Source organism: Camelina sativa, chromosome 8 (genome assembly GCF_000633955.1).
Source record: "Camelina sativa cultivar DH55 chromosome 8, Cs, whole genome shotgun sequence".
Classification (NCBI taxonomy): Eukaryota; Viridiplantae; Streptophyta; class Magnoliopsida; order Brassicales; family Brassicaceae; genus Camelina; species Camelina sativa.
This window is the reverse complement of record NC_025692.1, coordinates 11345695-11359364: the sequence shown is the minus strand read 5'-3', so window position 1 is coordinate 11359364 and position 13670 is coordinate 11345695. Positions and strand designations below refer to the sequence as shown.

At 36.0% G+C, this 13670-nt stretch overlaps 1 protein-coding gene across 1 annotated transcript; it reads right to left on the bottom strand.

Moving 5' to 3' along the window:
- LOC104706968 lies at positions 12472–13151 on the bottom strand. Its single transcript, XM_019229045.1, has one exon. It carries the CDS (start codon positions 12981–12983, stop codon positions 12573–12575), a length of 411 nt encoding a protein of 136 aa, XP_019084590.1. The 5' UTR covers positions 12984–13151; the 3' UTR covers positions 12472–12572.

Below are 13670 nucleotides of genomic sequence, written 5' to 3'. Positions count from 1 at the left end.
TACTTGGGGATGAGTTTGATTGATGCTACTGCTTCTCCTGCAAGTTCTCCGAATCCTCTTGATTTAGTTTTTGGTTCCAAGCTTAATACTTCCATGGTTTTTTTTAGAGTTTATGTGATTTCCGATTTTTTCTTCTTTGTATGATTCAAAAATAAAAAATAAACACAACAACTAGTCGAGAATTGTTCCCCAATCGAGTCTGCTCCATCTAGATCAAAAAATATCCAAACCGTTAGCGCAAGGTTGAAGAAACAGTTTAAGAGTAATTAAATACCGGTTAACTCTCGATTTGATATGGTTAACAGAAAACCGAAAGTTTTTAAATTAATAATTAATAATTAATTAGATAATCAGGACAAAATTGGAATTTTGATTTTATTGAAAAATCATGGGTATGAAAACAACAACACTAATTATTTTGGGTTTTAAATAACACGTTTTTATTTTTTGATGTTTTTTTATTCCAATCCAAAACCATTGGGTATTAAACGTACAAATAAAAATAACTTCAAGTTTTTTTTGGCATTTTTCCCCTTTTCATATTTAGTAATGTTTTCATACTTTTCTTACCCGAACCCGAATCCGATCCGACTGGGTATCCAAATATACCCATATTATTTATATATAGTAGTAATATATTAGTAATATTTATAATTTTAATAATATAAGTGTTAAAAATATTCAGATTTTTAGATATTTTAGATAATTCCAAGTATTTAAACTGTTTCTTAGTAAATTTGGATAAAAAAATACTCTAAATTTTCAGATATATTGCACATTATTGAATAATTTAGACTAAATTAGATATTAAAATTTTGAGTTTTGTGAACTTCGGGTAATCCGAATCTGAATCCAAAATATCCGAACCGATCCGATCCGAACTCGAAATCTAGAAATACCCGAACGGGTCTTATACCTCTAAATTTAAAAACTCCAAAAATCCAATATACCCGATCCGAACCCGAATGCCCAGACCTAGTTGTGTAGATCTTGTTCCAACATCAATAAAGTTTTAGAGTTTATCTCTTTTATCTTTTCTGGTGGATTCCATAACCCCTTTTCAGGTGGATTCCAGAGTTTTATCCTTCGAGTTTGTAGCTTGCAAACTCGTTTTTGAACTAGGTTTAGCGCTTGCTTCACCTAGGATTTTCCGCTGTATTATTTGGTATCAGAGCAGGTTTTCCCCTACTTTTTTAGAAGCTTGATCAGCCATGGGTGATCAAACATCAACCAAAACAGATATTGAGGCTTTAGGAGCTCTGCTGACAGCGTTGACTAATCAAGTTGCGGCTTTACCCCAACTGATTGCTAACGCGATGCAAGGAGGAGGAAAACGAAGGGGACCAAATCCAAATCAACGAAGATGTAGAGGAGAGAAACCAATTATGATTAGATGGAGTGAAGATGATGTTGGAGGAGAGAAACCAATTATGGTTAGATGGAGTGAAGATGATGTTGGAAATCAATCGAGATTGTTAATCAACAAGATTAGGATTCCACAAAGACAATTATGTGATTGTTGAGAATTTGATTTCTAATGAAGAAGAATCTATGGAGAAAGAGATAGTTGAACACCAGAGCATAATTGTTGGTGAAGAACTCAAGCATGATGAGATCTGTGTAGAATTCGGATCTGATAAAACTCAAGCGTAATTTGGGCGGGATGAGATCTGTGCAAAATTCGGATCTGATAAGATCGTTCACAATCCTGGTGTACGATCAGTGTGAAAATCATCAAAGACGAGATTCGTGCAAAATTTCGGCCTGTGAAGGTTTTTGGAAAATTTTCTTTTCTGCCAAGTTCGGGCAAGATATAGATGGTCACTTAAGTAAAGTGTGAGGTGAAGCTATATGAGTTTTTCATAAAAACTAATGGACTAATTCGTGTTGCAAAAGAGAAGATACCATCGTTAGAGGAAGCGCCAGAGATTTTAACTAGTTTTAAGGAGTTGAGTTCAGATGGATATCTACATAACTTCCTTCCTATGCGGGATAAGGAGATGAACTTCTTTACCAAGAAGACAACTCGAGGACGAGTTTTCTTGGAAGTGGAAGAGTCTGATGCAGGAGCATAATCGTTAGGATTTTAATTAATTTAGCTTTTATTTATTAATTCTTAATTATGTTAATTTCTATTGGTTTTCTATTCTAGGTTAGGGTTTTGCTAGCTTTGTTTTATTATATAAACAACTTTAGTTGTAACCTAAAAAGGAATCATATTATTGTTATCAATAAAGTTTTAGAGTTTATCTCTTTTATCTTTTCTGGTGGATTTCACTGTTTTATCCTTCGAGTTTATCGTTTTTGAACTAGATTTAACGCTTGCTTCACTTAGAATTTTCTGCTGCATTACTTTGTTACCCATACACCATCATCGATTATACCAATAATAAAGAAATGATTTTGGAAAACATAATATAAATATTGGGGTCACGACCAAAAAATTAAGTATATTGATTGTATACCTCTAATTTTTTTAGTTAGGTTTAGAGAAAGAAAACATAATATCATAAAATTAAAAAAAAAAAAAAGTGATTGTCAAAAATATCATTTTTTATCAATACCATTAGTCAAAAGATTGTTGTTCCGGCATTTATACGAGAGATGAAACTATTCATTACGACGCGATAACTTATTTGTTAAAATATGATATATTGATTAAAATAGTTACTATGATACATTTCTTGTTAATGTGTTGACATGTTTCATGGTTGTTTGTTGTATCATGCAAACATATGGATAATAAAACAAATACATAACAAATAATTAGTATGTTTAGCAAGCAATTAGCATGTGGATAACTACAGTCTACGTATATATGTTTAGCGTGTTGTACTATATGTTTAGCGTGAAAATCTGTAAATAGGAACAAAGACAGTCATTTAGAACATTACATAAGACTCAAATCTAATCTAACTCGCGCGATTGCAATTAGGTTATCAACGAACAAATGGATTTTCTTTCCAACAATAATCCACAGCGATAATTAATCACTAACGAGCAATGAGAATCAATCAGAAATAATTTATCGTTCTCTACACTTCCTCCGACGCCGGCGAAGCAATGGCTCGCCGACGTCGGGACCTCGTTAACCCTAGTGATGGACATTCAGGTATCGGTTCGGGTAATTTGGGTTTCGGATAATTCGGGTTTATAATTTAGAATCATATAGGTATTATAAAAATTTCGGTTCGGATTCGGTTCAGATTTTTTCGGGTTCGGGTCGGTTCGGGTATTTTTTTAGAATACCAAAATATATCTGATATGTTTTGGGTTCGATTCGGTATAAGTATCTTTTACCCATTTAGAACCAAAATACCCATAAATAACCAAAATACCCTATATATAAATTGAATAACTATATCAAATTTCATGAAGTTATAACTAAAAAAGTCATACAAAAATAACTAAACCAATTTTATATACAGTCTAAAGAATCAATCGATGAACTAAAGTACCAAACACTTGTGGTTTAATGCATCAAATTCTCGTGGTTAACTCTATATACAATATAAGTGTCAATTGATGAACTAAATTCACTAAGCAATGGGATTTACCTTTGAATGAGTCTTTAACGTCTCTGAAAGAGGAGATTCAGGAGAAGAAGCGAAGAAATTTAAAGAATCCAGATTCAAATTGTGGATTAGGGTTATAGAATTTATAAAGAAAAGCAAATATTCCGCAGATATAGCCATATAAGTAGTGGAGAGTGGAGACAAACTGATAAATACGATTCTTCTTCTTCAAGGCATTCTCAACTAATAAACACACATAAGGATTACATATGTGAAATGATAAACAACATATGTTCGGATATACATGGGTACTAATTGGGTATCGGTTCGGATCGGGTAATACCCGATACCCAAAAGTATTTACAATTAAGATCCAACTAATATATTGGGAAAGATCCATACCCGATCCGAACCAGAGTTTTTCGGTTCGGTTCCAATACAGATATTTCGGGTCGGGTATTTTGCCCAGGCCTAGTTAACCCTCTTAACCCATTTCACTTTGCCTATGTGCTTTTAATCTTGCTCTGGCGAGTAGCTCAATCATTTTGATTTTCTTTACTCACTCAACCCTCTTCTAAACTATTAACGGGCGACACTCAATTAATACTTAGAGGCAGAGGATAGAGAAGCTGTCCGTAATAGAGTTCATGAGCAAAGAGATTTGTGAAACGATTTTCTCATTAATTGAATCGTAACTAACTTTACACTGTTGCTCTATATACAACAATTTACAGTAAACCGGAACTAATATAAACCAAAAATCTATTCTATTTAACTTAACCAAAGACATTAAACCAGCTTATCCAAATCACTCCTAATACCCCCCCCCCCCTTCAAGATGGAGGGGAGTAGATATTGCAAATATTTTCTCGGAAAGGAGCTGGATGAAGTGCCTTTGTCAAAATATTTGTCAACTGGTTGTCTATCCGAACAAACATAGTCTTGAGAATACCATCTTCAATCGCCTCATGAACCATATGACAATCCAGTTCTATGTGTTTAGTCTGTTGATGATTAATGGAATGACTAGCAATGTGAAAAGCTGATGTGTTGTCACAATACACATAAGCTGGAAGAGAGAAAGGAACCCTTAATGCCTTCAAAATGTATGTGAACCAGATCAACTCAGTAGCTTTGCTCATTGTTTTGTATTCAGATTCGGCAGAGCTCATTGAGACCATCTGTTGCTTCTTGGATTTCCATGAAACTAATGATTGGCCAATGAATATCACAAAAACCAGTCACTAACCATCTATTGTCAGGACAAGCTCCCCAGTCTGCATCAGAGAAACCTCGAAGAGAAAATTTATCATCTTTACCGTAAAACAGACCTTGCCCAATGGTTCCCTTCAAGTATCATAGAATCTTGTTAGCAGCCTGAAGATGAAACTTCTGTGGGGCTGAGGAATATTGTGCCAGTTTAGACACCGCAAAACAAATATCGGGTTTGGTAATAGTCAGATATTACAATTTGCCAATCAATCGCCTATATTGCTTAGCATCAAGAAGAAGTGCACTATCAATATCAGATGATGGCTCAGTAGACGTTAAAAGCATAAGACAGTTGGAACTAGGTTCACTAGCGTCCTCAATCACCACCTTATTAGAAGATTTCTTTATGACGAAACCTATTAATGACATCTGCTGATCAGGCATCATTGGAATAGGAGATGATTTGCAGTCCGAGAAACTAGTGTCTTCCAGGAGGTCAAGAACATACTTCCTCTAAGTAATAGTGATACCCGCATCATTCCTAGCAATTTCAATACCAAGGAAAAAATTTGGAGGACCAAGATCCCTCAACTGGAAATGAGAACTTAATTGATCTCGCAGATGGCCAGCAACTGCAACATTTGTACTAGCAATTAAAATATCGTCAACATACACTAAGATAACTAGAAAATTTTCACTTGTCTCCTTGACGAACAGAGTATGATCACCATGACACGTCTCAAAACCAAAAGATCCAAAACCCACCAAAATAGTCTTGAATTTAAGAAACCACTATCGTGATGCCTGCTTCAGTCCATATATCGACTTATATAACCGACAAACAGCAGTAGAAGATACGGTTTCTACTTGAATTTCAGCGTAGCCTGGTGGTAACTTCATGTATATTTCCTCATCGAGGTCACCATTCAAAAATGTATTAGATATGTCCAACTGATGTAAAGACCATTGCATTTTAGGTGCGAGAGAAAGGACCATCTTGACTGTTGCCATTTTCACAATAGTTGAAAAGGTTTCAATAAAATCAATTCTCTCTTATTGAGTATACCCCTTTGCCACTAGTCTAGCCTGATATCGCTCAATACTCCCATCAGCATGGTATTTGATCGTAAATACCCACTTACAACCTACATCCACTTTACCAGGAGGTAATTCACCAACACTCCACGTCTGATTCCTTACAAAAGCACCAATCTCCTTCCTACAGCATCAACCCATACCTTGTCCAGTCGAGCCTCTGAATAGCTTTTAGGAATTTTAGATTTTTTAATGGCATTAACTAAAGCACTGAAAGGCTGAGATAGATATGACTAAGAAATATAATTTGCCAATGGATATGGAGATATTTTTGTAGACTTAGTTATAACATGAGTATTATTATAGCAATGAAAATCCTGCAAATGGGAAGGCAATTTTGTTTGTCGAGTTGGTTTAAGTTCAGAAGGAACATAAACCATGGAAGATGTCTCATCAATATTGTGAGGAGCATCAGAAGATGATTGCGCTAGAGGCAAATGTTCATCATTGATTTGTGTAGGGAGGGAAATATGAGGAAAGAATGTATTTGCATCATCTGAAATATTAGATGATGCAAAAGGAAAGATATCCTCATAAAAAATGACATGCCTTGAAATAGAAACTTAGTATGTCTCTATATCTAACAGCTTATAACCTTTGTAACCTAGGGATATCCTAAGAATACACAAGCCTTAGCCCTAGATTCAAACTGAATTCTAGACTTAGATGAAATAGTAAAATAACATAAGAAACCAAAAGTTTTTAAACTATGATAGTCGAGAATCTTACAAGTTAATTTCTCAAAAGGTGTTTTATTATCTAGGATTGGAGATGGTAACCTATTGATCAAGAAAACTGCTGCACAATCCCCCCTCCCCCAATACTCTAGAGGAATCCCTGACTAAAACATAAGAGCCCTACCTATATTCAATAAGTGCTGATGCTTTCTCTCAACCACAGAGTTTTGTTCAAGAGTTTTAGGACAAGAATGAAAAGACTTCATTCCATTTTTCAGATAAATCAGATAAAATTCAGTAAGTTTCAATTCATGTGCATTGTCAGATCTCACAGAACAAACCTTAGCATATATTGAGTTTCCACCATTTTAATAAAACTAGGAAACACATGTAAAACATCAGATTTTTGTTAAAGTATATACAACCAAGTTGCATGACGAAAATCATCTACTATTGTAAAGAAATATCTATAGCCATCAATAGTTGGAACAGAATAGGGACTCCAAGTATCAATATGAACCAATTCAAAAGCTTTTTCACGCATATGATTCAATGATTTAAAAGGCAAATGTTTCTGTTTTGATAAATGACAAATATGACAATGAACTTTGGTTTTATTAATTTTTGATTTAGGTAACACCAGAACATCAGAGAGAGACTCTATCTTAGCAATAGACAGATGTCCTCATCTTTTGTGCCACATTTCTGAATTATCTTTGAAATAGAATAGACAGACTTACCCAAAAAAGATGAACAAGACACATTAACAAGAGATTTATCCAAATTCAAGACATATAAGTTTGCGACTTGACTACCATTCCTAGTCATTAGGTCCTGAGTAAGAGTCTATATCATACATTCATCAAAAGTAAAACTCACTTTAGACCTCAAAGATTTAGTAATAACACTAACACTCAGCAAGTTGAATTTAAATTCAGGGATGCACAACACATTATAGAGAGACAAAGCATCTATGAGTTGAATGTAACCAGTCCCCTCTATCTTAACTGTTTGACCATTAAGGTAATCTAACAAAATTTCTATCTAAGGTTTGGTATTCTATGTATAGATTTCTTTCATGTGTAACATGATGACTAGCTCCTGAATCTATGACCCATGCTCTAAACGACAACTCAGTTTCATGAGGTATAGAAGATGTCAGCATGTCCAAATCACTCCTAATAGTCCGGTACATCTCTCCCAGTTCCATACTCTGCTCACATCGATGAAGCCGTCCGGATCCCTAATTTCATTTCGTGTCTACAGATCTAGAACATTGCAAAACCCTGCTGAAGATCCCATAAAGATCTTGCGTAGACTGGAATTGGGAACCTCGTCCACACCGGCGAAGATTATATACCACCTTCGATTATCAATTCGCCTCGTCGCAGCCGCTTCGCTTGCATGTCCCCTGCTTAACCAAGGGGACCCTAGGGTTACACCTAGTGGACTTTTCCACGCTCTTGGGCCTTATATCCATTCCTCGGCCCAGTAACAAAAGCCTTTCTCCAATCTCATTGCAACTTTGGTTCAGGTTTGACGTTCGTTCTCGACTGCCAATACGACGCGATATGTTGTTGCGATTCTCAAAGTACGGTGCCGAAGACTCCACCTGAAGGTTGAATTTACTCCATGGAACTGGTGCTGGCAATGTCTTTCTACAATCATGTTACCATATACCCATCTGACTAAGCTTCGTAAGTGTAGAATCTCGTTGAACCGTCATCGAAATTGTGAGCTTGGACACAGATCTCCTCTGTCCAGGTCTAGTCTTCATAACTCTCTCTCAAAATCAACCCTAGTGCTACCTTATACTTCTGTTTTGGCTGGTCTTGCATCCCATGCTAGAAGAGTATTGGATTTCCTAGGTTGGTTTGATAAACTATTGTGTCGAGGTTTTGAAAATGGTTTGACAAGGAACAGCATTATGATCACACCTCCAAGGAGCGTTGTTTACTGTTGCCTCATCAACCATCAAAATCGCCTACTTCAGGGATACAAAGCCTACTCTGGAAAGGGTAAAACTAGGAGTAAGTATGGTTGCTAATCCGATCTTACGTTGTGAACGGGTTACTTCCCACCTCCCCCCCCCCTCTGAGAATGTAACATTGATTGTGGACTCTCTCTACCTGAACATGAATTTGATAGGCTTATGTCAATCTCAATTTCTTTAGAACCATTTGCTTCTGCTTGGTCTAGTAGAGTACTCCTCGGTAGAAGAACCATGGTTACTTCATAATGGCTTGAGAGTTATCTCCGTAGAGGCCACTTGAATAGCTATGTTTGGATGGCTACACTGTTGAGCGTGAACCTTGCTTATGATCTGATAGTGTTCTTGTATCCACTAGTTGTTGTCCCCACATGTCATCTACCGCCAAAATATCAAAAGCTCGGGTATTATGACACCCCGGTTTCACGGACATGCGGAAAGGTTTAAAAGAGTTGATTTGGCCACCTATGTCACCAAAGTGCAATTATCTTTTCGGTCAAGGGTGCTGAGAGAACTCCAGAGTTAAGCATGCTTGAGCTGGAGTAGTCTCAGGATGGGTGACCTTCCGGGAAGTGACTGTCGGAAGTATGTGAGTGAGGACAAAACACGGAAAGATCATGTGGTGATTTGTAGGGACGGTAACAAGTCAGTCGGGGCGTTACAAGTGGTATCAGAGCTGAATCCAGACGAGTGTAGAGTCGAGTGGGCTCACACCTTCGGGGGTGACGGTTTTGGTATGCAACAAGGACGTTGCGATCTGTTAGTGGGGGTGACTTGTGACACCCCGGTTTTACGGACATGCGAAGATGTTTAAAAGAGTTGATTTGGCCACCTATGTCACCAAAGTGCACTTATCTTTTCGATCAAGGGTCCTGAGAGAACTCCAGAGTTAAGCGTGTTTGAGTTGGAGTAGTCTCAGGATGGGTGACTTTGCGGGAAGTGACTGTCGAAACTGTGTGAGTGAGGACAAACATAGGGAAAGATCATGTGATGATTTGTAGGAATGGTAACAAGTCTTTAAAATCTCTCGAACATAGCAAACCAACCGTCGGATATAGATGGGCTTACGGGCCTAGTGATAGGATGTGAGGCCTATTAAGGAAGGTGGACCCATGGACTGGGATTGGACATAGGGTTCATTGAGAGGTGGCGGTCGGGGCGTTACAGGTATGATACCAAATATCAGAGCCAAACCGGCTGCAAGCTTTGTGTGGAATTCCTTAACCTCCATGGCTATGAGCTTCATGTGAGGGAGGACCCACCTGCTCTACTACGGTTTGACATCTATCTCTTGCTATTCCCGGTTCAAGCTTCATCTAGAGTCATGAGGTCTGTCTTTAAAATTATGAAGGACTTTGCTCCAAAGCTTTGGAACCCTCTCATTTTGGCGAGAAGCTCACTACATGTTTCTCCCGTGAAACACTCTTTTCCAAGCTCGAATGCGTCATCCGCTAGAGCTCTCTATGACCACCCGTTGGTTGAGGATTTTGCGAAGTTTGTCTTCATGGGCGAATCCACTAAGGTGTTAACAGATTTTTCAACTTAAAGTTGCAAATCCCTTGGAAGAACTCATAGAACCCCTATCCCTACTTTGTTGTGTTTTTTTTGTTTGTATGTTGTATGAACTCATCTCTATTTTGAGGATTTAATTTGAATGAAAGTGTTTGACCAACAGAAAAAAGATTTTGTAACTGGTTATATATATAATATTTGAGTGTATATTATCATTATACTCATTAGTCATTATCATTTTACTTTGAAGTTTTCATTTCTATTATATTATCTAAAATGAGTAAAACCATATTTCTTGTTATCTTCATAGCATTCCTTGTTCTAGGTTTGCTTTATACATATAACATATGAAATATATTTTCACGTTTTTTCTCATTTTGTTCACAATATTTTGTGTTCATCACTTGTTTATAATATATTAAAAATTTGAAATTATGTTTTAATTTTTATATTATGGATGGTGTCAAAGGAAACACAAGGCCTAGGAGAAGGAGAGAAAGTGTGTCAAAAAGATCTTATAACACCAACCGAAGGCTGTGAAGCTTTGGCGTGTGATGCTGAGTGTGCTTCAAAGTTTAAGGCAGGAGAAGGCGGGTGTTCTGAAACTGATAAATTTACCTGCAACTGCAGGTTTATTTGCAAAAAATACTAATAAAGAGATTATAAAAGTTGTTGACAAATAATCTTAATTATGTCACTAACCCTTTGGTCATTTACAAATATTATATCCAAAAAAAGACAAGCAACTCTGTCTCGTTCCTCTCATCCTCTGTAATGGTCAAAGAATAAACAGGTTTTAAGGTAATGATGTTGATGATGAGCTCATCACATTCACAAAGACTGAGCAGCAAAGAAAATATATGCTCCTCACACTTGTTCACTGCCACTATGTATACCATTTTTTAGAATATTGAATTTGCAGAGACTGCAAATCGCCTTGATTTTTTAGCCATTTGTCTACACATAAACTGTGGAAATGCTGTCTACAAGGTAGTTTGACTAGTTTCCTTAGTTCTACTCCATTTTCATAAGCATATAGACTAGTTTCTGTATCAGTGTCTCTGCAGTAGTAAACGCGACCGATTCACGATTTGACTTCATGGAAGATGAGCATTGAGCTCTTCTAGAACTCCAATGCATAGGCAATTTCAGAAAAGAAAAAATAAGAGCCATTACATAGAGTTGAAGTCAGTGTCCCATAGACTCATAGGAAACACAAAACAGATATAATCTGCTCCAGTAGACCTAAGAAATGGGCAGTAACGATACTCACTCAGCAATATCACTGAAATCCAATTGTTTCTTCTTGCAAATGGTTCCTCAACTCCACTTTGAACTGGTATGCTAAGAAGTTAAGCTTTCTTCTTCAGTTTCACAAAACCAGAAAGACTTCATTAAGAAGTCTCACCAAATGCCCAAACCAAACCCTAGACAGTCCACACTTCGTAAACGATCTGAAAAGGCATCCTTATAAACCTACCCATCACTAACTGCTTTCTAACCAAGTCACTCCCGTTACTCTTCTTGAACTCAAATTCCCTGCATACAATCATCACAACAGGCTATACTCTGCTATATTCAGTCTTACACTAGCTATAATCTTATAGTAGACCTATAGGCTTTAGCTCGAGCACCTCAAATAAAATCACTGTATTATCCATTTATCATCTTACCATTTGACACAGACACAAATCATCCACATTTACTAAGAACTGGAAACAATCTAAAATCAGAATGAGTTAGATATCCTACAAAGCTAAAGATGCTAGCGCAATTCAATGGAAACTACCGACAATCACTCTGCTACACCACTTAAAATCCAAAGCTCAATCTTTACATCTTAAGAATGATTCCTCTTCTTTGGACAGATTCATTGCTTAACTGCTGACATGATAGGAAATTAAGCGTTCTTCTTCGGTTCACGAAACCAGAAAGAATTAAGTAACGAGAGACTCTCAACCCTCTCTCTTAACCAAATGCTCAAACCAAAACCCTGTAACAATCCACACATCCTAAATAATCCGAGATAATACTTATAAAAACCTAGCTCCTTAACAAGTCACAACTGCATTCAGTTCTAGGCTACTTATAGCAGACATATAGAGTAGACTAAACCTTGAGCACTTAAACTTCTACCAATAGACCACCCACTGTCTCTCTTGAATTACCATCTTACCATTTGCCACATTAGAGATAGAGACAAAAAAAACCATCTAAATTAATTATGCACAGAATACAATCTAAATCTATAAATAGAACAGAACTTAATAAAAAAAGATTGATCATCTCCTCTCCTAGAAAAGCTAAAGATGCAAAACTCAATTCAGTGAAAGCCTACAACCCATAATAACTCTGCTATATGAATCACATTCAATACACTGCACAGAGCTATAAGAAAAACCAATGATAACCATTAATGAATTATCTCCAAAAGAAAGATTCTATACAGATTGATCCAAAAAAAAAAAAAAAAAAAAAACCCCAAAAAATATATATCAAATAAAATAAGAATCACAGCCCAAACCCCAACCTCATCCCCAAATCCCAAAAAAATCAAACTTACAAAATGAATCACCGATGAGGATTGCAGTCATCAGAGCAGAAATCATTAGTCTCTAACATAACTCTCAACATCTCATGACTAAACCTTTCATCATTAGGATCAGAAACTATAGACGAAACCTCATCATCATCATCATCTTCTTCTCCTCTCCTACGAGGTCTCAACACACGAAAGCATCCACCTTCACGCGACCCAGAAGAAGAAGAATATGGTTTCGGCGAATTGGGTTTCTTACGAAACTTGGATAAAAATCGATTCCTACTCTTCGAAGACATCATTACCAATTGATGATTCTCACCATCATCATCATCAACGATTGTTACATCTTTCTTCTTCTTCTTCTTCCTTGTCGTCGTGTTGGTATCGTTATCGACTCTGTTTTGTTCATTCAACGAAATCTCACTGTGATTCCCAGGCATTAACCAGACGCTAAAGATTCTGACTTTTGTTTTTCAAAACAATACCCAAATCGGAAATTTGTGAAATTGAGAGATTACAAAAAGGAAAGGACTTGTTTTTGTTTTGTTTGTCGTCTCTCTTCTTCTTCGTCTTCAGGGCATTCACTAGGTTTCTTTCTTTCTCCCTAATCAAAAAGAAAAAGAAAAAAAAAATCTTCGCTGGCTTGCAATTAAAAAATTCTGTGTAATTTAACGACTTTATTGATTTAATTATTATTTTAATTAGATTTGGGTATATCGCTGTTTTTTTTTCTTTTTCTTTTTTATCATTAATGTATTATTTTCTTGGTTTCAGATTTAAATATACTATTCCGCTATCCCCTTTCATTAAAAATGTCGGAATTTATTTTTGTTTCATAAAAAATACTATTATTTTAAAAAACTAAACCCCTGTTTTATTTTCTACTATTTCAACTTATTAACTAATAAAACAAATTATAGTGTATTTATAAAAAAAATTCTTATTTTATGTGAAACATGTCAAATTAAAATAACACTTTTTATAATTGAAAAGTACTGTTTAGAAAGTAATTAAAATTTTATATTTATTTTCATTAATATAGTGTAATTTTTTCTTGAATACAATATTTAAATAGTTCTGAAAATTTTGTAGAAAAAAAAAAATTTGGGGGCAAAAAATTTTGTAGA

Coding starts and splice junctions, on each gene's coding strand:
- LOC104706968 (XM_019229045.1), bottom strand. CDS start 12,983: ATGCCTGGGAATCACAGTGAGATTTCGTTGAATGAACAAAACAGAGTC.